We start from the raw sequence: 27514 nt of genomic DNA on the forward strand, positions 1-27514 counted from the left end.
GGTTCACAAAGATGTGGGTGAGACTCATGGGGAGGTGACAATGGTGGTTTTTGTCTTGATTTTGAGTTTGCTATTTTCCTCCCAGACTTGGTTCTGATCCTTTTATGTGGGTCCCCACTGGAAGATGCTTTCAACTTGGGGCAGGCTTTGGGGCCTTGTTCTGGGCCAATCCTGCTTTGGATGGACTTTTATTCACAAGGGGACATGTAACTTTGGGTGCTTGATTTAGAAACTATATTCTTTGCCTTTCCTGTATTGTTTCCTTTTCATTAAAGTCTCATATGTTTTGTGCTGATGCGGCGGATGGCAGAACCTATTTAAAACAGGCAGGTTTGCAGGTTCTGGGGTGCACTTCTCCCTGCCCTGTAACAAAAGTACGTGTGCAAAGCTGGTCACCAATACTGACATTAATGCTCCCTCCATGATTTCCATTCTCTGAAGCTTTTTCTTTGGTAGATTCCTCAGGAGAGTTCATGGAAACAGGATTCTTTAAGGTCTAACATCCTGATAACGGCTTGTCACTTTTATGCTTGGAAATCATTTTGGTTATAAATAAAATCTTTGCTTCATACCAAGTATCTTAAATAAGAAAGCCCACTGTTTTCTCTCAGGAATTTTTACTGTTAAAAGTATTATAGACTTATTTTTTAAATAGGACTGTCTACCCTTTGCCTACATGTTCAAAAAATTTTTATTTTTCCTTCAAAGTCCAATATGGCATAGAATTCTACCTCATTATTGGTCTTTCTGTGAAATGTTCTCAGGTATGAGCTACGCTCCTTCAAAATAGAGTTCCCAGTATGTTTTTCTATAAAATTGTCTTAAATTGCATTTTAGCTTGTGATTTTGCTAGTTTTCCCTCTTTGTGGATGCCATTGATACATGACAGCGCTTTGCTTTTTTCAGTGTCAATTTCTAGCAAATTCTTTTTGACAGAAACCTTTAATGTCTTTCACCTTCCAACATCTTCCTCAAGTATTGTTACCCTTATTTGCTCTTGTAATCCTTCTAATTCATCTTCATTCCTAAAAGTTAATTTCAAATACTTTTCTGAGTTTTACCACCCAATTTTTTAAATGTTTTTCGTATTCAAACCTGTCTGCGGGTGCTGCCATGGAGAAGTCTTGGTCAGGACCACACACAAGTGGCCGGGCATGGCCTTGAGGCCGCCTCTGCTTATACCGTGCACAGCCCAAGTAGGGGCACAGGCCTTCCCGTGCCAGAGCCGCGTACCACCTGCTCCTAACACTGCCCCATGGCTCACGTGCACACCCTGCACCCTCACCCACAATGCCAGAGGCTGGGGAGAAAACCAAGACAGCACAAGTGCAGGTGAGCATGGGTGGGAGATGCCTGGCAGGCCCAGTCCTTCTCAGAGAACCTGGCAACAGACACTGTCTTCGCATGGTCTACGGGAAGGCCGAAAAATGTCCCCACACCAGAAATCAGCATGTCCCTGTGGAGAAGGTCCCAGAAGTCTGCAGCACAGGTCACAGGTGGTGGGGTGCCCAAGAAAGGGATGCCTGGGAGCGTGCCTTGGTACCAGAGCAGAGGAAAAGGAAGCGGAGAAGGACACAAGGTCAGAGTGTGCCCAAGCAACAGGGGCAGCATGGCTACCTGAGGATAGGATTGCCCGCTCGGCTCCCATGCTGGATCCCACAGGTGTGACTGCACCCCACACAGGGCAGAGCCTCCTCAACCAGAACTCCTGAGGCTGAGGGCTGCTATCATTCTTTCTAACCAACCAAGATAAAGCAGATTCAGCTACTTGAGAGTGCCAGACTGGGCTACAAAATCAAGTTCTAGTTCCAAAACGAGGTGCTCATAAAGGAACACGGTAGGGTCCTGGGGACAGGCCTAGCTCCTCCTACTGCAGCACATGGCTCCCAGGACAGGGCCTCCAGCCTGCAACCAGGGGACCCAGGCCACGGCCTGGCTTCTTCGGGTGGTTTTCAAACCATAGTTCCACTGAGTGTGATGACATTTTGGCGAGATGTAGGAGAACCATGGCCCCATCCCTGTAGCACTTCCTTATAAGTGAAGGGGGCTGCGCCAAGGAAGGGCAAGGGAGCTGGCAAGGGCCACAGGCAGCCAACCCAGGCCTCACGCAATTTTCAGGAACCGTTTAGCCTCCTGGGAGCCCACCTGGCTGACCACATGTGCTAGGCTGCTGCCTTCACACCAGCCTCTGCACACTGTGGGCCCTTTGGACTTCGGCTCGAGTGGCATATGTGATGACATTCTTTTACCTTCCCTGCTGCTTCTTCACATCAGTGTCACATGTTCTGTGACCCCACCTGGCAGTTCCTACACTAAGCACACATGCTTCAGAGGTGCTGCCTATGCTGCCCAGAGCCTTCTGGCCGTTCCCACCGGTCTTTCACACGGATGGATAGTCGTGAGTCACGCTCCAGGACGACCCTGCACCAGCTCACCCTGCTACTTCTGGGCCTTGCTAGACCTGTTCCTGCTGGCACGAGGCCCCAGCCCCACACACGAAGCCAGCACATTGACAGGTACTGTCAGCCGGGTCAGGGTCAGTGTGGGCCTGCTGGATCCCTGGTTTGCACCCCGCTGGTCAAGCAGCACAACTGCACTGCACGGCTCACCCACGGTGTGGGTGAGATTAAGGACCAGAAGCAGAATGCCAGGTGTCCAATACCAGCCTGCAACTCTTCCCCTCCCGCCCTTCACTAAGCGCCTCCATCCAGGTCCGCATCACACAGTCACTATCAGGAACTGACTCTTGTCCAGGCTGAGGTCGGCCCAGTTGGCTGCCTGATACACAAGAACCTCGGGGGCTGCCTGTAACGCCACAACGGTGGGCGGGGACGCGGGGACATGTGCTCACTGCTGTAGTGCTGTGGCTCCAGGCAAGAGGGGACCTAGTCAGTGCCCCGACCTCTTCCTCACTCATGAACAAAGCGCTGCAGGGGTTGCTGGAGAACAGGCACTGCGTCTAGCAGACTTCACCTCACACCCCTATAGATCCTTCCATGCCTTCTCTCCCTCTCTCCCTTCCTCCCCCTCCATTCCTCTCGCCTTTCCTGCCTTCTTTGTTTCAGGGGTGCCATGGCTCAGAAACAGAAAGCGAAACAACTGAAAAACCAGAGTTTTCTACACACAATGAGTTGAGAGCCAAGGACTTGCCCACATGAGGCTAAGACCTCGAAGAGGCCAGTGGTCAGACCCGGTGCCAACTCGGGTTCATACCGTAATTCCAAAGTTGAACCTCACGGCTCCACTTCCTTCTTTTTCCTACAGATAATAATTCAGAGATCATGGAGTTTTGGTTTGTCCCCAACATACTGGTGTTTGAGAATTTTGTAGAAAAACATGGTCAACTAATCTTGAAAATACTGTTCATGGGTTTTGGTTTTCCTATCCTATTTTTTGTTTTTACAGGAAAATCTACAGAGAGTAGGAAACTATGCTATACTGCTGTGATCTTCCCAGAGCCCACAATATGGAAATTTCACCCACTTATAAATAATGATGCTAATATTTAGTCTCATCAGATTTCTTTCATATTATCCAGTCATAAAAAGTGAATAAAGTACAGACATATGTTACAATATGGAGAAATCTCGAAAGCACTATGCTAGGTAAAAGGAATCAGCTACAAAAGATCACATAATCTGATCCTGTTCATATGAACCATCCAGAATAGGCAAGAAAGCAGATTAAATGACTGCCCAACACTGGGTTGAGTAGAGCTGACCGTCATGCTGATGGACAAAGTTTCTTTGTGGAATAATGGACTACTCTAAAATTAGATTGTGGTGACTGCTGCTTTATTCTAGAGACATCCTAAAAAACACTGACTTATATATACATTTCAAATAGGTGACTTTCTGGGATATAATCTCTCAATCATGCTATTAAAAAACAAAATAAAGAAAAATCCTAGCTTAATTATAAACAAATGTGAAAAAGCATAACCAGAGAGAGACTAGAAGAATACTTTCAAGACTTGATAGGAAATGATTCCTTAATGCAAAAAATGTACAAATGAGAGAAGATAGGTAACTACAGTGATATTAAATTGTATTTTACTCATAGAAATAATTGGGGGAAATATCTATAGTTATGTAATTGCAATGAGCAACCAAAATACATAAGTCCTACAAATCAGTAAGAAAAAGATAAGTATAATAGAAAATGAACAAGGGGCCTCCCTGGAGGTATAAGGGGTTAAGTCTCAGCACTATGAAGCTATCCTTTGAAGCTATCCGTAGGCACTGCAGCATGAATTCAAACCCTGGCCCAGGAGCTGACCCACATGGCGCAGCAGACCTCTCCTGTCTCACCTGCTGCTCCCCTCAGCAGTGTACTTCGGTCACTCTGCCTGTTCTGTTTCCCACTCTGTCTCTAGTGAACCCTCTCACCCCCACACCTCTGGCCTATACCCCAGTTCGTGTATGCATAAATAAATGGATCTTTAAAAAAAAAAGAAATGTGACAATAATAAGTACAGATACAAATAAACTTGGTGGCAATGTAAACTTTGACTATATTCTGCAGTGCAAGTAACAATATGAAGTAAAAATGAAAATAATACCCCAGAGTCTAGTAATTCTATTTCTTTCTAACTTAAGAGAAATTCTCAAATGTGCACAATGAGACATGACAGAAAAGTACTGGAAGAGAACATGGAAGTGTTCCTGAACAAGAGGATAAACTTCCTCCTGACATTCATACACAGACACACATGCACACACACGGTGGGGAGAGGCTGAGTGCTAGAGTAACAGTACAAGTGAGCAAACTAGGAGTATGTGAGTATATCGCACAGGTATGATTGTGTAAACCCACTGGAAGGGAGATGTTTTGATACCACTTACTTGAGGTTAAACATTATGTACATTAAATTAATGATATGTATTATATGTCCAGTAAAGTATACAAGCATGACATAACACCAAATTCAGGAAAATGGTTCTCTCTCTAGAAAGGAGGGAATTCAACAGGACAGTTGGTGGTTTGTTGCCAACCTGGAGTTAGGTGCAGTGGTGTTCACAATATTATATTGTTCACAGTACTATTCTTTTTACTTTTTTGACATTGATGATTTTTCAAAATAATTTCTAACACCTCAAATTGGTATAGGATCTCATGGTGCAGAGGTAAAGAAGTTGCCTCCTCCTCCCACAGCAGACACTTTTATAGTCACACAGCTTGGGTCCAGCTTAGAGACCAATTCCTGACATCCACCTTGCAGTCTATATAAGTTGAACATCCCAGCTTGTGGCAAAGTTCAAAATACTCAAGGTTCAGAGAACTGGAAGCAATTCAGGTCATGTTATCTAGAATAGAAAATGAAGGGGCAATAAAAACAAGGTTTTCTGTTCTCTTTTGTTCAGTTATTTATTTATGTTTCTCCACATTTAGAGAACAGGTGTTGTGGGTGAGCACAGGAGGCACCACCACACTCTCCCTAGAGGCACTGACTTTCAGACCTTTCAACATGCCATGTATGGCTGCTCTGCTATTATTAGTCCGACAACAGTGGGAAAGGCTTTCCTTCTTAGGAAACCTGTTTCCCCCACCCTCCTCCTATTCTGACACTCGTAGAATTCTATTTGGAGGGGTTTTGGTGGGGTTTTGGCTTCACAAATGTAACTTAGTTATGGTCTCTGCCTTGATGTTTGTGCCCACAACTGCACTCTGAAGGCAGCTGACTTCAGCATGGAGAACTCCTGCTGCTGCTGCTTTCTTCTTTGGAAAGGGCCCCTGCAGCAGATGACAACCAATGACGATGAGGGTTTTGGCTCGCCTAGCTCTCGCCCTGAAGAGTCATGTCTAATAAATCTCATTGCATGTTGATCTCCTTCAAGTTGCTTTTCTATTTCACAAATTAGGTTTCAGTAATTTCACTATAACTATCACTTCTAGTCACCCTACTCTGACTAGCCACTCTGCGTCGCCTTCTTAAAGGAGGTATCACAAAGAGGATATTTGAAGTTTGCTCCTAAGTTCTGTATTAACTTCATTTTATTACACTGGTTCTCTACCTTAGTCTCCAACTTTATTGCTGCTGGTCTTCAATGAGCTGTACATTTTAATATACCTGCATATCAGTTTTGTTTTTCGTTCTTAAACAGGACTGTCATGCACTGAGCTTTATGTCCCTCCAAAATTCAGGAAGCCCGAGTCTCTCAAAATATGACTGTACATATAGAGAGATGACTTAGCTAAAACAGAGCCATTCGGGTTTCCAGTTAGGCAGTCCAACCTGTCTGGCGTCCTCATTGAAAGGAAATGTGGCCACAGAAAGCAGAGCTGTGACATGCAGAAAAGGGACCATGGGAGACATCTGCAAGCCAAGGACTGAGGTCTCAGAAGAAACCCTTGACATCAGCCGTTCTAGCCTCCAGAACTGTGACAAAATAAGTTTCTGTTGTTCAAGCCATCCACGTTGTCTGGTATCTAGTTACAGCAGTCTTAGCAAACTAACTCAGTATTACCAACTCAACAGCCCACAGAGGACAGGTTAACCTGAAAGGGTAATCTTATCAACCTTTCAGGTTGAGTCAAAATGACATCTGACTGTATTCAGACATTTTCTTAAATACTGAAAATATAAGAATATCTCTCACATCTCAAATATTTCTCATATTTCTTTATTTCTTATATTGAAAATGTGAGGGCACTTCCCAATTAGTCTTTAACTTTGCCACTTTCAACATAAAACCAGGAAATAATTCATTGTTCTCTCACACTGTAGTAAGAAAGGAGCAACACTCATGATAATAAATGGCCACTACAGAGACCAGAGGGAACTGTGGCTAAGGAGACACACAGACAGACACAGGTAGGCATTTTTCAGGTCTGTTGGGAATATGGGCCCAGTTTTGTCAGATGTCCTGATTGGGCGGGGGGGGGGGGGCGGCGGGGGGGAGGAACACACAGCTTAAAAACCAAAGATTTATTTATGCATACAAGAACTGGGGTATAAGCCAGAGGTGTGGTGGGGGGGCAGGGGGGGAAGGTGGTGAGAGGATTCACAAGAGACAGTGGGGAGCAGAAAAGACAGATCTTTTGAAATACACTGCTGAAGGGAGCAGTGGGCAAGGCAGGAGAGGACTGCTGCGCCAGGTGGGTTACTTCCTGGCCGGCTGGGGATCGAACTCATGCTGCAGTGGCTGGCGATAGCTTGATAGCGCTGTCTTTTAACCCTGTACCACCAGGGAGGCTCCTGGATTTTAAGCAAGACCCAGAAACCTGAGTCTTTCTATTAAATCCACCATTAGCAACTAATTTTTTAACAATGTACTGTGTCAGTTTCAGTTAAAACGTGACATTGGAGGATCCTGAACTCCCACACCAATTTACAGCTACAAATGGAACACTTTCCTCTGAAAGGAACTCAACTACCAGCAGGGTGCCTCCTACACCAACAAGAAGCACACCCCACCTTTAACGCCAGCCCTTGCACAATTCTCCACAAATGAGGGGGAACTCACAGCACCCAGCTTCACTCTGAGGAGCAGTTTCAACCAACATCTAGCTTTAAAAGCCAAAGGGACTAGAGTTCCCAAGGAACACAAGACTGCCGTGAACAGTTTTCCAAGGACTTACACAGGCTCCCTGTGGTAGCCTCCCAGAGACAGGCAAAGCAAGCAGAGAGGAACACCATCTCCCTGCAGTCCTCAGAAAAAGGTACATTTGCATATTCAATGGCGGTGCTGACTAGATCCTCACTAGCTGGACACTGACTGATGCCGGCACACCCTCCACAATTGAAACCTACTTCACCACCGCCTGAGGGACAGCGAACATCCAGGGCAAAGTTAACAACAAAGCTCACCTCCTATGTGAGGCCACTCCTTCAGGACAGGAGAGGTAACTGCTTTATCCAATACATGGAAACTAACACAGAGAATAAGAAAAACAAAGAAACTGAGGAGTATGTTCCCAAAAAGAACAAGATAAAGCCTTGGAAGAACACCACAATAAAATGGAGGTAATTGATTTATCTAATAAAAAGCTCAAAATAGCAGTGATAAAGATGCTCACTGAGCTTGGGAGAAGAATGGATGGACAAAGAGAAACTGCACACAGAGATAAACACCAAATAGAAATCAAAGAGGTGAACAGTAACCACACTGAAGAATAAAATATGGTTTCTCAATAGCAGACTAGATGAAGCAAAAGAAATGACCAATGAACTCAAGAACAGGGCAATGGAACTCATCCAATCAGATACCAAGAAGGAAAGAGAAGTTAACTTCAGGAACTTAGAAAACAACATCAAGCAGAACAACATTCAAAATATATGAAGCTATGAAACCAGGAAACAGAGAGACAAAAAGCCTATTTGATGGAAAAAATGGATGAAACCATCCCTGAGATGGGGATGTAAACAGACACCCAGATCAAGAAAGCCCAAGTACTAAATGAAATAACCCAAAGGGAACCACACCAAGACATTTTATAATTCAAGTGTCAAAAGTTAATGATAAGGAGAGAATCTCAAAAGCAGCAAGAGAAAAGCAACTTGCTGCATACAAGGAAAACCCTCATAAGACTATAAAGCAGATTTTAACAAATATTGCAGGCTAAAAAGGACAAAAACAAACCTGCTAGCCAAGAAAAGGCTACCTATCCGAGGCGAGGATAGGAGATAAAGAGTTTCCCAGGTAAGTAAAAGCTAAAGTTCATCATCACCAGAATAGCCCTACAAGAAATGTTAGACTTCTTTTAAGCTAAAATAAAAGGGTGTGAATTAATAACAGAAAAACACAAGGAAGTATAAATTTCACCAGTAAAGATAAATGCATAGTAAAATTCACAATTATATAATGTGATGGTGGTAAAGACAAAAGTAGTAAAAATAACCACAACAGCTTGTTAATGATACACAAGATTAAAAGATATAAATTATGACACCAAAAACATTTCAGATGTGGGGAGCTGGGGAATTAAAAAGGTAGCACTTTAGAATGAGTTCAAATTGATGTTACAAATTTAAACAAAGCATTACAAGTTGTTTTATGTAAGCCTCATAGTAACAACAAAGCAAAAACCTATAGTAGATACATAAAGTATGTAAGGAATCTAAGCATAACACTGAAGTGATCAAGCCAAAAGTGGAGAAAGGAAGAAAGGAACAAAGTATAAAATAGTCAGCTAACACCTACCACAATGGCAAGAAGTCACACGGGTCAAAATTACTGTAAATCTAGAGTAAGTCCTCCAACCAAAAGTCAGAGTGGTTGAACAGGTTAAAAAGACCAATCTATATGCTGCCTACAAGAGACTCACTTCAGTTCTAAGGCTCTTTAAATGCATACAAGATTACCTAAGATTCTTCTTAAAAGAATCTGCATATAGACTGAAAATGAATAAAAAGATATTCACTACAAACGGAAAACAAAAGAAAGTTGGGATAGCTATACTGAAGTCAGACAAAAGAAACTTTGACAAAAGCTGCACCAAGACAAAGAAGGTCATTATATAGCAATAAAGGGCTCAATTCAACAAGAGGCTATGACATTTGTAAATATTTACACATCCCACATAGAAGCACCTAAATATATAAAGTAAATATTGACAAACATGTGAAAATATTGACAAACAGGGCCACCCTGGTGGCGCAGGGGTTAAAAACAGCGCTATCAAGCTACCGCCAGCCACTGCAACAGGAGTTCCATCCCCAGCCAGGGAGCTGACCCACATGGTGCAGCAGACCGCTCCTGTAGTGCCCACTAGTCCCCTCAGCAGTGGATTTCAGTCAATCCGCCTGTTCTGCTCCCCACTTTGTCTCTGGTGAATCCTCTCACCACCACCCCCCACATCTTTGGCCTACACGCCAGTTCTTGTATGCATAAATAAACAAATCTTTAAACAATTATATTGACAAACATACATAGAAACAGATAATACAGTACATAGAGGATTTTTTAAATTTCATTTCATCAACAGATAAATTGTATTGACAAGAAATAAAGAAACTCTGGCTTTAAATGACACTCAGGACCAGATGGACTTAACAGAGATACAGAACATGCCCCCAAGGCAATGGAATAGACATTCTTCTCAAAGGAACATGAAACATTCTCCAGGACAGATATGTTACACCATGAAACAAGTGTTTAAAACTTTAATAAGACTGAAATTGTATCAAGCAACTTTTTCAACCACAAACTAGAAATTAATTACAAGAAGAAAACCAGAAAATTTACATATATGGAGATTAAGCAATATTCTAGTGAGCAACATTAATATTAAACAATATTCTAGTGAACAACAAATAGATCAAAGAACAACAAATGCAGTGAAAGCAGTTCTAAGACCAAAGTTCATGATAAATACCTACATTGACAAATAAGAAAAATCCCAAACAACCTAAATCCAACACTGAAGGAACTAGAAAAAGAACCACTAAGCCAAAATTTAGTAGAATGAAAGAACACCAAAGAGCTGGCTTTTTGAAAAAATAAAATTACCAACCTTTACCTAGACTCAAGAAAAAAGGAGAGAAAGCTCACAACTGACAGCAGAAATGAAGAGTGAAGACATACAACTGACACCACACAAAGACACAGATGGTAATATGAGGCTACTATTAAGAATGACGTGCCAAAAATTGGACAACCTAGAAAATATGGGTCAATTTCCAGAAACAAACCTATAATGTCTGAACTATGAAGCAATACAAAGATCTGTATTTTGCCTTAAAATTTATAGTATGGCAACTGAATCAATACCAAAAACCTCCCAACAAATAAAAGTCCAGGACTAGATGACTTGCAGGTGAGTTCTATCAGACATTTAAAGAATAATTATTAACAATCCTTCTTAAATTCTTCCAAAATCAGAAGAGAGAAAATTTCTAAACTCATTTTACAAGACCATCATTACCCTGACACAAAAACCAGGTAAGGATGCCACAGAATATAAAATACTGGCCAACGGTTCATGAACACTGATGGAAAGCAGCAAAACATTAGCAAAGCCAATTCGAGAGTAGACTAAAATGATCACACACCATGAATAAGATAGGATTTATTCTAAGGCTGCAAGAATGGCTCAACACCTGCGAATCAATCATTGTAATAAACCACATTATCAAAATTAAAGAAAATCAGATGACCCTTTCAACAGAAAGCATTTGACAAAATGCAGCATCCATTTATGATAAAAAAATAATGTGGGTAAACAGGATACCTATTTAGTATAATAAAAGGTCACATATGACAAATGCACACCTAACATAGTACCCAGTGGTAAAAGGTTGAACACATTTCTCTAAGATCAAGAACAACAAAAGATGCCCACTCTTACCATTTTTATTCAATGTAGAACTGGAAGTCCTTCCTGGGCAAGAAAAATAACCAAAAGGAATCCAAATAAGGAAGGAAGAAGTAAAATAAACTATTTGGAGGTGGCAAATTATTAATGTCATAAACCCTAAAGATGGCATTAAAAAAAGTTAGAATAAACTAATTCAGTAAAGTAGTAGGATACAAAATCAACATACAAAATTCTATTGTTTCTATACACTAATAAACTACCAGAAAATTAGGAAAACAATTCCATTTATAAGTGCATCAAAATCAATAAAATACACTGGAACAAATTTAACCAAGGAAATAAAAAGATCTATACACTGAAAACTACAAAACAGTGATGAAAAAAGTTGAAGACACAAATGGAAGAACATTCCATGGATTTGAAGAACATTAAGATGTCTAAAGGTACAAAAGGTACAAACTTACACTTAGTTATAAGATGAATAAGTACTGGGGATACAACATGGTAACACTGCTGTAGGCTACATAGGAAATTTGTCAGTAGTAAATCCTGAGTTCTCATCACAAGGAGAAAGTATTACTCTTAATTTTTTTTTTCCTTTCTTTTTATTACACCTAAGAAAATATTGATGTTAGCTGATCCTGTTGTGGTCATTTTTACATTATATATAAATCAAATGATCATACTGTACACTTTAAACTTGATGCATATCAATTATTTCTCCATTAAACTGGAAAAGTGGTCCATACCACCCAAAGCATATACAATTCCTATCAAAATTCTAAAACTCTTTTCACAGAAATAGAATACTAAAATCTCTACAGAATCACAAAAGACCCTGAATAGAAAACAAAGCTGGAAGTATCACATTTTCTGATTTCAAGCTATATAACAAAGATATAATCAAAACAGTATGCTACTGGCATAAAAACAGACAGAGAGAGCAACAGAATAGACCAGGGAATCCAGAATAAACCCATGCACATATGGTCAATTAATTCATAATAACAGAGCCAAGAATACATGATGGGGAAAGGACAGCCTTTCAGTGAATGTTAGGGAAACTGGACAACCACATACAAAAGAACTAGATCCCTATAATATACACAAAATCAAGTGAAAATGGATTTAAGATGTGAACATAAGACCTGAAATCTTAGAACTCCTGGAAGAAAACCAACAGTAAGTTCCTTGACATCATATTTGGCAATGATATTTTAGATCTGAAACAAAAAAAGACTACAAAAGCAAAGATAAACACCTAGGAATACATTAAATGAAAAAGCTCCATCTACAGCAAAGGAAACCATCAGGAAAGCTCCATCTATAGCGAAGGAAACCACACAGGAAAGGCAACTTATAGAATGGAATAGATTTTCTGCAAACCACTTATCTAATAAGGGGTTAATATGAAAAACATACAAGGAACTCATACTACTCAACAGCAACAAAGCAATTTGATCTTAAAATGGGCAGAGGATCTGAACAGATATTTTCCAAAGACAAGATACAGATAGCAAATAGATGAAAAGGTGTTCAAAATCAGTAACCATCACAGAACTGGAAATGAAAAGCACAGTGTGACATCATCTCACAGCTGTTACTGTCAAGAAGACAACAAACAGGGTCTCCCCTGGTGGTGCAGCGGTTGAGCGCTGGGCTGCGAAGCTGCCCACAGCCTCTGCAGCGCCGGTTCAATCCCTGGCCGACGGCGAGGGTCCCACAAGGCGCGCAGACCTCTCCTGCTGCCCGCTGCTCCCCTCAGCAGTGTACTTCGGTCCTTCTGCCTGCTCTGCTCCCCGCTCTGGCTCTGGTGAATTCTCCCACCCTCCCGCGCTTCTGACTGTACCCAGTGCTTGTATAAATAAACAAACAAACAAATAAATAAACAAACAAAAATAATAATAAAAAAAGACCACAAACAAGTGATGGTGAGGATGCGGAGAAGGAAACCCATCCGCACAGATGATAGGGCTGTAACCATCAGTTATCAACAAAAATTGAAAATGAAACCGCCACAGGATCCAGGAATCCCACTTACGAATTTGTATCTAAAGTGAAAACAGGGCCTCCCCGGTGGCGCAGCGGTTGAGCGCTAGGTTGCGAAGCTGCCCGCAGCCTCTGCAGAGCCTGTTCGATCCCCGGCTGCTCCCCGGCCACCGGAGGAGGGTCCCACATGGCCGCAGACCTCTCCTGCCGCCCGCTGCTCCCCTCAGCAGTGTACTTCGGTCCTTCTGCCTGCTCTGCTCCCCGCTCTGGCTCTGGTGAATTCTCTCACCTTCCCGCGCTTCTGACTGCACCCAGTGCTTGTATGAATAAATAAATGAATAAATGAATAAATGAATGAATAAATAATAATAAAAAAAAAAGAAGTGAAAACACTAACTGGAAAAGATACACACTCCCAAGTTCAGTGCAGACTGTTTACAATAGTGAAGACAGGCGAGCCACCAGGTGCCCATCAATAGATGCACGGACAAAGAAAATGTGGTTTATACACCTAATGGAATATAATTCATCCCTTTAAAAAAAAAAAAAAAAAAAAAAAAAAGCGCGCGCCTCCCCTGGTGGCGCAGGCAGTTGAGCACAGCGCTGTGAAGCTGTCTGCAACCTCTACAGCATAGGTTCGATCCCGGCCTGCTGGCGAGATTCCCACATGAAGCAGCAGACCTCTCCTGTCTTGCCCACTGCTCCCCTCAGCAGTATATTTCATCAGTCTGCCTGTTCTGTTCCTGCTCTGTCTCTGGTGAATTCTCTCACCCTCCCACGCATGTGGCCTGTACCCCGGTTCTTGTATAAATAAATAAACTTTAGGGAAAAAAAAAGAGCGAGATCTTACTATTTGCAACAAAATGGGTGGACGCTGAGGACATTATGCTAACTGAAATAAATCAGAAAGCAAATACTCTGTGGTCTCACTTACATGTGGAATCTAAAATTTAAAAAAAAAAAACTAAAGACAGCAAGAACAAAAGTTTGATGGCTGCCAAAAGGGGTGGGTAGTGAATGTGCAAAATGGGTGAAGGTGGTCAAAAGGTGCAAATGTCCAGTTAGAAACAAACAAGTCCTGGAGGTGCCATCAACAGCCTGGGAACTATAGGTGGTAACACTGTATTGTGTATTTGAAAGTTACTAAGAGCTAATCTTAAGTTTCCATACAAGAAAAAAAAAAATACCTGTGGTGATAGAAGTTACTTACTGTGGCAATCATTTCTCAGTATATATAAATATATGAACTATACACACACACACGATGCTATATCTTAAATTTTTATAAATTGCAAGTGTCAACACACAAAGACTAAAAAAAAAAAAAACCATATTCATGGGCTCCTAGTTTTTTCTCTCAGTATCATGGCTTGTGCTGGCTTCCAAACGATGACCAGATCTGTGCCCGTTTTCTGGTGGTTTAAGTATCAGTCTGTGCACTCTTTCCGGGCAATGCCACAATGGCTGCCTCTCAGGGTTGGGGCCTCTTGGCACTCCAGCTGGCTGTTTTTTTCATCTCTACACACTCCTCAAATGACTCTATATCCTGTACTTCTAGGAGCTAAAGATTTGTGAGTTTTCATCTTTTAGTTTCATCCAAATTGCAGTGTACTGAAATTTTTAGTGTTTTGAATTTCTATTTTGAGACCTGGTCTTTCACTGAAATGATTCTGTCATATTTTTAGCTCTTTCTGATAACCAGCATCAGCTGGGAGTGGAGAGTTGTATGTTTACTCATGCCACATTAATTAACGGTAATTCAGTTTTTAACATCTAATATTTTTTCATTAAGATGGACTCTCTCAGTTCTTTATTTTAATAATGTAACAGATAAAGATGTCCTTAATTTTAGATTCAAAGGAGGGTTCTTTAGTATTTCCCTCATGTGACAAAGTATTTCTCACTGTCCTTAAGAAATATTAATTTTATGGTGTTTAAAATAAACTAAACCATATTTACCATACAGTTCAAAACTTCCACCTACTGGAAAAATATAATTGTGACATTTAAACTACCTCATAAGTTATGATGTTAAAATGTGGTTCTTATATTGAATAATTATTGTACATATAACTCAACAACATTAATGCTTTAACTACCCAGGTTCCAAACTTGCTGATATGCTGCAGATCTAACAGACCTTACCAAGAAATTATTGGTTATAAAATTACAAACCCAGCACAGTCTAGAACATAAAAGAGATGCAGATATATAAGGCCATGAACTTGAATAACAAAAAATTTACCAATATTAATATTGATAGTCTTCCTTAAAAGCAGAAAAATGATGTGATAATTAAATCTAGACATTGAATAAGTTCAATGAACTGTAAATAAACAAAAGAAATCCACAAAGTCACAAATTATAATCAAACAGACAAATAATGAAAGCAAGAAGAGAAGCAGAGAAGCAACAAGTGTAAATATAAGTCTCAGTAAAACTTATATAGTGGTTCTGGTCAGAAATCAAGGAAGCCAGAGGTGGTATCTTGACTTACTTAGAGTACTAAAAAAAAAAATCTTTCAACCAAGAATTCTGTATTTAATATTGTTAAGATGGCAATACTTTCTAAAACAATCTATAGACAACCCAATCTCTATAAAATCCCAAGGATTTGCCTGAGAAATGGAAATGCCAATTTTAAGATTCTTATGGAATGGCAAGGGACTCCAAAGAGCAAAAACTTGAAAATAGGGCCTCCCCGGTGGCGCAGCTGTTGAGCGCTGGGCTGCGAAGCTGCCCGCAGCCTCTGCGGCGCCGGTTCGATCCCCGGCTGCTCCCCGGCCAACGGAGGAGGGTCCCACATGGCGCGCAGACCTCTCCTGCCGCCCGCTGCTCCCCTCAGCAGTGTACTTCGGCCCCTTCTGCCTGCTCTGCTCCCTGCTCTAGCTCTGGTGAATTCTCTCACCCTCCCGCGCTTCTGACTGTACCCAGTGCTTGTATAAATAAAATAAATAAATCTTTAAAAAAAAAAAAAAAAAACTTGAAAATAGAATAAAGTGTGGGACTCATCTTTCCTGCTATGAAGCGTACTGTACAGCACGGCAAGAGTAATCAAAAGAGCATGGTACTGACATAAGGACAGACACAGAGAGTACAGGGAAGGGTCTGAAGAGCTGGGAAATGACCCTTGCCATCTACACACAACTGATGTTTCAACAAGCATGGAAGACTATTCAACGGGAAAAAACAGCGTCAGCAATAAATGGTGTGCAATCAACTGGATAGGGACAGAGGAAAGAATGATGGGGGATCCCTACTTCATACCAGAGACAAAAATTTATGCAAAATGAATCAAAACCCTAAATGTAAAGGCTAAAAGGACTATAAAACTCTTACAAAAAAACATAAACCATGACCTTGGAGTCAGCAATATCTTAGACAGGATACCAAAAGCACAAGAAATAAAAGAAAAAAACAGGCAAATTGAACTTCATTAACATTTTTTAATGCTTTGCATTATCAAAAATGTGAAAAGAGAACCTGAGGAATGGAGGAAAATATGTGCAAATCACACTGATGACAGCACAGACCACCCCAACACGTCACAAAAATAATCTCAGCATATTAGAGACAAGCAAATCAAACCCACAATAAGATACCATTTGACATCCTCATTAGGACAGTTATAAAAAGAAAGATGTTGATGAGGACACAGAGAAAACTAACCCTCCTGCATTGCTGGTGGGAAGGTAAAATGGTACAGCCACTGTGAAAACAGTTTGGTGGTTCCTCAAAAAGTTAAACACAGAGGGCCTCCCCGGTGGCACAGCGGGTTGAGCACAGCACTGTGAGGCTGTCCGCAGCCTCCACAGCGCGGGTTCGATTCCTGGCCGGCCAGAGATTCCCACATGGCATGGCAGACCTCTCCTGTCTTACCCGCTGCTCCCCTCAGCAGTGCTTTCGGTCTGTCTGCCTGTTCTGCTCCCGGCTCTGTCTCTGGTGAATCCCCTCACCCTCCCACGCCTCTGGCCTGTACCCCAGCTCTTGTATAAATAAAAAATAAATCTTTATTAAAAAAAAAGTTAAACAGGGCCTCCCCGGTGGCGCAGCGGTTGAGCGCTGGGTTGCGAAGCTGCCCGTGGCCTCTGAGGCGCCGGTTCCATCCCCGGCTGCTCCCTGGTCTCACATGGTGCGCAGACCTCTCCTGCCGCCCGCTGCTCCCCTCAGCAGTGTACTTTGGTCCTTCTGCCTGCTCTGCTCCCCACTCTGGTGAATTCTCTCACCCTCCCGCACTTCTGACTATACCCAGTACATGAATAAACAAAACAAACAAATAAATAAATAAAACATGCCTCTATTAAAAAAAATTAAAAAAAAAAAGTTAAACACAGAATTAGCTCATGACCCAATAATTTCATTCCTAGGTTCATATACAGAAGAACTGCAAACAGACACTCAAACACCTATGCACAGATGTCCACAGCACCATTCACAACCACCAAAGATTGCCACAACCCAAATATGCACCAACAGGGGTACTAAACAAGGCACACGTGTATAATATAATGGGGTCCCAGAGAGGACAAGGCAGTTCTTCAAAAGACAAAGTAAACAAGAGTTACCAGATGACCCAGTGATTCTGTGCTCAACTATGCTCAAGAGAATCAAAACATACGTTCACACAAGAGCTCGTAAACAAATCCTATAAGCAGCATTACCCAGTAGAACCAAAAATTCAGAAACAACTCAAACATCCATCAGCTAACAAATGGATAAACAAACTGGCACACCATACAATGGAATACTACTCAGGCATAAAGTTATTAAGTTCTCATACAGGCTACAAGATGGCAAAAACTATTATGCTGAGCAAAAGAAACCAAACATAAAAGGCCACCTACTGTAGGATTCTAACTATATAAAATATCCAGGTGGGCAAATCGCTATAAACAGAAAGTAGATCAGCAGTTCCAGGGCCTGGGAGGAAGGTGAAATAGGGAGTGACTGATAATGGGTACAGACTTTCTTTACATTGTAAAGAAAATGTTCTGGAACTAACTTTGTAAATATGCTAAAATCACTGAACTGTACGCTTCATAACGGTGATTATTGTGCCATATGAATTATATTTCAATTTTTATGCTTAATTTTCAAATTTGGTTTGCAATAGGTCAGTTAAAACCCAAAATTCTTCATTTTGCATTTGTCTGAATTACTGAAGGTGGACAGCTAATATCACAGACATAAAAGTGAAAAGCACAGTTACTAGAAGCAGCTGAGCCAGAGTCTCAGGTGAACACCACGAGCACTGGCACCTGTACTGGGTAGTGGTGTGGATTAAACACTGAGAGGGCGCCCCCTTCCAAAGTTCAACTGAAATGATTACATTTCCCAAGTCATGAAGGCTGTTTAAGTCTTATTTCCTCCACCTGCAAAGCTCACTGTGTAACAGTATCAACCTTCTCTCTCCTCATTCTCTGTTCTTTCCACACAGATGATCTCAGCTGGAGGAAGAGGAACACTAAATAGTGTTAAATAGCTAGATCAAAGAAACTGTAAATGATGGACAGCTGCAAACATGATTCCCTCTCCTCAACAACTCCAACACTTTAGGTACCGAAGAAGTACCTGAGGAATTTAAGAAATCAAAGTTTAAAAGTTAGGGTCAGAACCGGTTGTCCTATGGGTGGGGCTGCAGTGAGAATGCCACCAAGATGAACCTTACTAAGCAGTAGAACTTTCCAGGCCCTTTCCAGTTTTCTGCATTTTCAAATGAAAGATTCAGAGTGAGGGCATGCTGGCCTAGGGTAAAGGACTGTGGGTGCTTGGATCAGGTGGGTGGTATGTGACATCCATCTGAGATGTTAACCTATTCCCTAAGTCATGTACAGTATTGTAAACCAAAATTGAGGGGGTGGTCAATGCATAACTTATTTCACTGCCTTAAAAACATTATTCCTTTTACAAACTGCAGGTCTGTGGCAGCCTTTCGTGGAGCAAGCATTCACTTCAGATCTGTGTCTGATTTACTTCAGATCCATTCGTTGTCTTTTTAGACATAATGCTAGTGTACACTTATCAGACTACAGTAAAGTTAAACTTTTACATGCACTGGGAAATGAAAAAAATCCATGACTTGCTTTATTACAGTATTTGCGTTATTTGTAGTCTAAAACTGAACCCCTAAAATCTGAGGTGTGCCTGTCACTATAAAGAGAAATAAAGTGGTAATAACTGATTATTAAACGTCTCAGCACGAAAAGCTTGGAAACGTAATTCACCTTAGAAGACTGCAACAGAAACAATCAGAAAAATCTGGACACTCAAACTGAACTGCATTTTGTGACCACAGAAATACATCCTGAGAAAAGATCAAAACCTGTTCTGTATTGGATAAACACAAATTTTTGCTAACCAAAATAAACACATAAATAAAAAGCAAAGACTCACTAATATACTTTTTCAGCGAAGAGCTAGGAAACATCTACATAAGAATGGCCCATGGTAAGTGGCCCACTCCACAGTCATAAAGTAAAAACCTCTGGGGATGAGCATAGCAAACTTATTTCCAACGTGAATTTTAAACACATCAAGTTCGAGAATCACTATCTTAAAAAGTTCAACAAGAGGAACCTGCAGTCATGTAAGGTACAGTAATCCGAGATAGAGACCACACCTATGTTATGTGGACTACGTCCCTGGAAGCTTAGAACCCTGATCCTGTCTGGGGTTCACTGCACCCCACTCCACTTTGAACACCCAAATACGTGTTATACATGTTATTTAACACAGAATGGCACACATGACCAAGTGGTGGCTGACTTATATTCAAATCCAGTAGAAAGTTTTCTTTCAACACAAGGAAAAAGAGACATTGTTTCTATTCATAGTTATTTCTTCTGTAACTGAATAAAGGATTGAATTTGGGGTAATAAGGGCATGACTGAAGATGCCCTCATTAAATGAAGCCTAAAAAATGACAAATATTCTTTGAATAATTTCAAGCATCAACAAGCAAATGTATGTAACTGTTAAATGCTAGGGTGGTTGTTAGCACAATGGTAAGAGCTTTACTTTTCTACCTTCCCCTCCCAATTTTGCTGTTTTAGGCACTTAAACTATTTTGTGTAAGAAAATTCCTTCTTGATTTTAAACTATTGATGCTGAGATACTCTATATCCCAGGTTCTTTTACTGCCTCGTGTTTAAAAAGCACTGAGAATCTCTTACAAGTACATGAAAAGTCTCGGGTTTATACCCAATACCTCCAAATCAATACCAAAGATGATGTCATTTCATCTCCATTTCAAAAATACACACGCTTTTATGATAAAAGTCCCAACATCTTAAAAGATTATCTAGTTACCGTGAGCAATATTCACTCAGAATATTTCCTGAGGAGCTACTACATACCCCAGCCTGTTCCAGAGGCTAGAAACAAACACAGCTGCGGACAAGACATGCTCAACAGCCACTGAACATCATTTATTATGCTGAAGACTCGGGCTCCAGTAATTACAAATACTACCACATCAGTCGGCAGGATTCAGCAGGATCTATACCACTCCTACAGCAGACCAGAGAAATCTTGTCCTGAAATAATAACTGCTGTTAACTACTTAAAAGCAGAGAAGTCTCTGATTTCCCAAGTTCCCCCTGGTGGGATATACTCTCTTGGCTTCTGGACTTTACATCCTTAAGATGTGATATTAACATCGACGCTTTCACGTGGTGGCCAGATAGAGCCACGCACCTCACAGAATACGACAAAAAACCGTCCCTTCCGAGCAGGAAAAAAAAAAATCACTGAAAAACGAAAGCACTTCCAGTCAATACCCTAAGCAACCTGTAAAATGCGTTTCTCTGAACTCTGATTAAAGCCCTCGGGTTCCGCCTCTGCCAGGGCAGGCAGAAAGCAGCGAAAAGGAAACGCTTGCCCAGTCACCCTAGAAATAATGCCGTGTTCAAAATTTCTGCGCACGGACGACGGTGTCATCGCCGAGACCCACCTTGGAACCGCCAGGGGCGAGGACGCCCCGTCTCCACCAGGGGCCAACCCGGCCTGCTCCGGAGCCCGGGCCCTCGGCGCGGTCCCGCCGCGGTGCGGCGCTGCCCGGGGTCGCAGAGCGGGGCGGCCGGGCCCGCTGGGCCCGCGGGCTGGAAGCGGCCTCGCCGCGCCCCGGCGGACCGCGACCCCCAGGTGCCCTTGGCCGCGCGGCTGGGCCCCGCGCCCGCCGCCGCCCGCCCAGGCCCGCCCGCCCGCAGGCCTCAAGGCCCGCCGCGCCCTCACCTGCGTGCCCACCACCACGATCTGAGGCAGCTGGATGATGTCTGCGCCCACCGTGTTGAAGACGTCCTGCAGCTTGTTGATGACAGGAATGAGCGCCTCCATGACTCGGGAAGCGCGGCCCCGCCGCCAGCCGCCCGCCCGCCCGGCCGCGGCAATGAATGGGCCGGGCCGCGTCCGCCGCCGCCCTCGCCGCCGCCCTAATAGCGGAGCCGGCGCCCATTGGCCCCGCCCGCCGCCGGCCTCCCGGCAGGCCCCGCGCCGCGCCCCGACGCGCCAGCGGCCTGCCGGGAGCTGTAGTTCCGGCGGGGGCGGCGCCTACGGCTCCCGGCAGGCCGCGCGCGGACGGGCGCTCCCCGCGCAAGAGGCGGGCCGACACGCGCGAGCGCCCGTCCTCGGAACGTCGTGGGCGTGCGCGCGCCCGGGCCCGGGGCGTCGTGGCGTGCGCGCGTCGGGGGAGTGTGTGGCGGCGGCGCCCAGCTGGTCTGGAGGCGGTCACGGGAGGAAGCCGTTCCCCGGTGGGCGCGCCCGGCTAGGGCAGCGCGTGCGGTTCTGCCGAAGCACAGCAGCCAGGGCTGCAGCGGCTTCGCCAGCGTTGCAGTGAAAACATGCCCAGAACACTGGAGGGCAGGGCGCCTCCCCCCAACCCCACGCGCTTGAGTCCCGCGGGGGTGCTGAGCCCGCCTCGCTGGCTCCTCTGCCACATGAGTTCACTGCTCTCTTCCTAAGTGTCGTTTTTCTTTTTGGGTAGTATTTCTCCACTCCACATCTCCAGTTTCCTGTCTCAGCGTTTTAAAAAAAGTAGCAAGTGCAAGAAGCCCCTTCCCTATCTTTCTCTACAGGGGGGAGGCTTTGAGGGGCACGGAGGCCTTGGCCTTTGCCAAGTTTTAGGACCAGCCCCTCCTGATTCTTCTGGGGGGAAAAAAGCATGACACAGATGTTTCAGAGCTCCACCAATCAGAGCCGCAAAAGAGAGTCTCCCAAGGTAGTAGTACGTGATAGGTGTGCCCCACTTTGCTTCTCCACCGCGTGCTCATCAGGTTTTCTTCTGCTTTTCAGAGCTGTATGTGCCTGCCAAGAAGAAAATGCCGAGGGAGTTTTTCTGGAGTAAATCTTATTCTGGAACTCCACAATTATGGTGGGAGCCTACCTTTGGGCAAAAGCACAAATACACACACTCTCTTCCTACTTGCTGATGGCAGGATTACAAGAGGAAGCACACCTGTTCCAGAAAGAGGACTGTCATGAATTTTGCATGCATTATGTATTTTCATTTAAGTTATAAGCCATCTCTTGGGATGGAACATACAGAGCCTCATAATAACAGATGTCAGGAAGCACCCCTATGTTTATTGTAGCACTATTTGTAATAGGTAAAACCTGAAAACAGTCCAGATGACTGGATCAAGAAGATGTGGTCTAAATAAACAGGATCACAAGTGAAAGAGGAGAAATCACAACGGACACAGCAGAAATCAAAAGAATAATCAGAAACTACTATGAACAGTTATATGGGAACAAGTTCAACAATGTAGAGGAGATGAACAAATTCCTACAACTCTACAATCACCCAAAGCTAGATAAAGAAGAAATGGAACACCTAAACAGATCAATTACAAGCAGTGAAATTGAAATGGTAATCAAAAACCTTCCCAAAAACAAAAGCCCAGGACCTGATGAATTTACAAATGAATTCTACCAAAGGTTCAGAAACAAATTAGTGCCTATCCTTCACAAACTCTTCCAAAAAATTGAAAAGGAAGGGATAATACCAAACACATTCTATGAAGCCAACATTACACTGATAACAAAAACAAACAAGGACAACATAAAAAAAGAAAACTACAGGCCAATCTCCCTAATGAACACTGATGCAAAAATCCTCTATAAAATTTTAGCTATCAGAATCCAACAATGTATCCATAAGATAATTCACCACGACCAAGTAGGATTCATTCCAGGAACAAAAGGATGGTTCAACATCCAAAAATCAATCAATGTCATCCAACACATCAACAAAAGTAATATAAAAACCATAAGATAATATCAATAGATGCAGAGAAAGCTTTCGACAAAGTGCAACACCCATTCATAATAAAAGCCCTTGAAATTCTTGGGATACAAGGAACATAACTCAACATCATAAAGGCCATCTATGACAAGCCAACAGCCAGTATCATTCTCAATGGTGAAAAGCTGAAAGCATTGCCATTAAGATCTGGAACAAGACAATGCTGTCCACTCTCACCACTGCTTTTCAATATAATACTGGAAGTCCTAGCCAGAGCAATAAGACAAGAGAAAGACATACAAGGAATCCAAACAGGAAAAGAAGAAGTCAAACTATCACTATTTGCAGATGATATGATAATATACATAGAGAACCCCAAAAACTCCACAGAAAAACTAATTCAACTAATCAATCAGTTCAGTAAAGTGGCAGGATACAAAATCAACATGCAAAAGTCAGTAGCCTTCCTATACACAAACAATAAATCTGAAGAAGAGGAAATAAAAAAACCATCCCTTTTATTATCGAAACAAAAAAATCAAATACTTGGGAATAAATCTAAAAGAGGTAAAGGGATATAGGGGCGGAGCAACATGGCGGCGAGGAGACGCTGCGAGTAAGATCTCCCATTAAAAAAAGTTAATAGGGAGGAAAAGCGGCAGGTCCCAGTGAGAAGTGGGACACAGAAGATAAACGGGTGACTCCAGCAAACTACCGAAGAAGAAAGTGGCCATAAAAGAGGACTAGAAGGGAGGGAAGCGCAGAACCCTGCTCCCCTCCCCCGCCCACAGAGGCAGCACTCTCCGACTGGCAGAGAGGAGGAAAACAACAAACTAAAACGACCCACAAGAACAAACGACGCAGCAAGCGGGACCGGGAGTGGAAAGGAACTATTGCAGCCACCACACCCCGTGAACGGGAGCTGAGGCGAACCCTGCAGGATCCGCCGCGGCGGTGAGCGAAGGGCTCCGGGCGCCATTAGAGAAGAACAAAGACCCCGGGAGACCCGCACACAGCCCGGGCTGCCTGTAAGCTGGCGCGGAAACGCGGCGCGCTCGGGGAGCTTGAAAAGCAAGTGCAGACCTGGATCGCGGCTGCCCAGGTCCCCGCGCCTGCGACCTAGGCTTGCGGGGAGACGACCTAGGCTTGCGGGGAGACGCGCGGAGGTCCTCACTGAGGTGAAGGTCCCTCCCTGAGTAAGCAGGAACCAGGCGCCCAGGCACGGGAGCGGTGCAAAAGGCGCCATTCCCGCGCCACTGAACTGGGCTACAGCCCGCGTCCTGGAACTGAGGGCTTTGAACTGAGACCCGGGGCACGAAAATTCGGGGCGTGGGTTCTCCACGATGGTGGGGCACAAGGCAGACACAGCACCCCAAAGCTGTTGAGGTGTACCCTACCATTCCCGCTCTGTTCCCTGTCCCACGGGGTAGGGGGAGGCGAAAAACAGCCCCCCAAGGACAATAGGAGAGATCTCTGGCGCCACCTAGCGACCTGGAAAAAAAAGTCACTAACACCCCATAAAACAGGAAATTTCTTAAGACTGCTTGAAAAGGGCAGAAGGCTTCTGGAGGACCCAGTGGCCAGCCGGGAAGTTATTCCACGCCAGGCCCCTTCCGACCAGCAGTCTGAGCCCACAGAGGGAGCAGGCACCCACGTCCAGGGCAGACCGGGTGCGCAGAAGAGTGTGCCTGAACCCGGAGGCGCAGGGACTGCATCCCGCTTCGCTATTTGAGAACAGGGACATTTCTTCAGTAAAAACTGCCTAAAACCAGCAGAAAGCTCCCCCAGAAGACAGAGATGGCTCCTGGAAGAGCCAGAGGGGAGCGGAGAAGTTCACCCAAGATGTCAGTCAGTCCGAGCAACACAGTGTCCCAACGCATACGACAAATTAGAAAACAGACAGTAGGGAGTAGAAGAACCACACGCAACCTAACAACTCAGGAAAGAAGCACACCACAAAAAGAAAACCACTCCCCAGATTGCAACGACAGCAACTTGGAAGAACTTCTGAGCCTTCCAGAAAGAGAATTTAAAATTGCCATGATTAAAAAAGTGATAGATCAGAAGAAGGAAATTGAGTCCCTAAAGAGGGAAAACAATGGTCAGAAGAATGAAATTGAGTCCCTAAAGAGGGAAGTAAAAGAAATGCAGGAGATCAAAGAATTAATGGAGGAACTAAAGAACTCCGGGAAAAGCAAGGAAAGCAGAATAGATGAAATGGAAGAACGAATAAGTTCTCTTGAAGACACAGAAATAAAAAGAACCAAAACAGAAAAGGAAAGAGAAGTACGAAGGAAAAAGAATGAAGAAAGACTTCGGGAACTATCTGACTCCATGAGGAAAGGAAATATAAGAGTTATAGGAATTCCAGAAGGAGAGGAGAGAGATGTAGGAACAGAGAAAATATTCCAGGAGATAATTGAAGAGAACTTCCCAAATGCGAAGAAGGAGCTGAAAATTGATATACAAGAAGCAAGAAGAACACCAAACTTCCACGACGAAAGGAAAAACACAGCAAGACACATAATAGTAAAGCTCCCAAGAATCCAGGACAAGGAAAAAATAATGAAGCTGACAAGAGGGAAGAAACAGATAACATTCAAAGGAAAACCAATCAGGCTGACATCAGACTTCTCTGAAGAAACACTACGGGCAAGGAGAGAGTGGAGGGACATAGTCAACAGACTCCAAGAAAACAGATGCCAACCAAGAATACTCTATCCCGCAAAGCTCTCTTTCCTTCATGAAGAAAGAATATGGACCTTCCCAGACAAAGAGAAACTCCGGAATTTCATTACAAATAAACCCCCACTCCAAAAAATACTACAAGGAATCCTAAAGCCAGAACCTCAGAGGGACGAATAACAACGAAAGAAGAGCAAAAAAAAAAAAAAAAAAAGTCATTAAAAGAATAAATAAAATCAAAGGAAACACAAACATAATGGCAAATACAGATGCTAACGTATCAATATTAACTCTAAATGTAAATGGACTAAACTCTTCAATAAAAAGACACAGAGTTGCAGCCTGGATTAAGAAACAAAACCCAACCTTTTGCTGTCTCCAGGAAACACATTTAGCTACAAAAGATAAAAATAGGCTCAAAGTCAAAGGATGGAAAACAATCCTACAAGCAAATGGGCCAAAAAAGAAAGCAGGAACTGCTATACTTATATGAGATAAAACAGACTTCAAACTCAAAAAAATAAAAAAAGACCCCAATGGTCACTACATTATGATTAAGGGGACAATACTTCAAGAAGAAATAACACTCATTAACATATACTCACCAAACGAAAGAGCACCAAAATATATCAGACAACTGTTGTCCTCTCTGAAAACAGACATCAGAGAAAACACATACGTAGTGGGAGACTTCAACACACCACTATCAACAATGGATAGATCAACAAGACAAAAAATAAGTAAAGAAACTAAAGCTCTAAATAAGGACCTAGAGCATTTGGGCTTAACAGACATCTATAGAACACTAAACCCAAAAAAAACGGAGTACACATTTTTCTCAAGCGCACACGGATCATTCTCCAGGATCGATCACATACTGGGGCACAAGACAAACATCAACAGATACACCAAGATTGAAATCATACCAACCATCTTTTCTGACCACGAAGGCATCAAACTAGAAATAAATCATAAAAAGAAGGCAAGGAACTATCCTACCTCATGGAGATTAAAAGCCACACTACTGGAAGACCACTGGACTAACGAGGAGATCAAAGAAGAAATTAAAAAATTCTTTGAATTGAATGACAAGGAGGACACCAATATCCTAAATGTATGGGATGCAGCAAAAGCAGTAATAAGAGGAAAATATATAGCAATAGAAGCTCACATCAAAAACAAGAAAGAACTCAAAGAAACAACCTAATCTCGAAGCTCAAAGATCTAGAAAAAGAACAACAAAAAAACCCCAAAACCAGTAGAAGAAAAGAAATAATAGAAACCAAAGCAGAAATAAATGAAATTGAAACTAAAAAAACAATCCAAAAGATCAATGAAACC

General features: G+C 42.9%; 1 protein-coding gene across 5 annotated transcripts in view; it reads right to left on the reverse strand.

The window, feature by feature from the left end:
* The window catches only part of DNM1L (dynamin 1 like), a 74112-nt gene that overhangs the window by 30868 nt on the left and 15730 nt on the right, over nucleotides 1-27514 (reverse strand). For 2 of the 5 annotated variants that reach the window (XM_054696266.1, XM_037514060.2), the window contains exon 1: nucleotides 21481-21636. The exons of 1 other annotated variant lie outside the window; for it this stretch is intronic. In XM_054696266.1, the coding sequence (XP_054552241.1) occupies nucleotides 21481-21582 (102 nt within the window). In that variant the 5' untranslated portion in view covers nucleotides 21583-21636. Of the gene's footprint in view, nucleotides 1-21480; nucleotides 21637-27514 lie in introns of those variants that run through there. 2 more of the 5 variants (XM_037514063.2, XM_037514061.2) reach the window with 1 other exon arrangement.

The sequence above is a fragment of the Talpa occidentalis genome, unplaced genomic scaffold (assembly GCF_014898055.3).
Source record: "Talpa occidentalis isolate TD23 unplaced genomic scaffold, MPIMG_talOcc4v2.1 talOcc4.16, whole genome shotgun sequence".
NCBI lineage: Eukaryota > Metazoa > Chordata > Mammalia > Eulipotyphla > Talpidae > Talpa > Talpa occidentalis.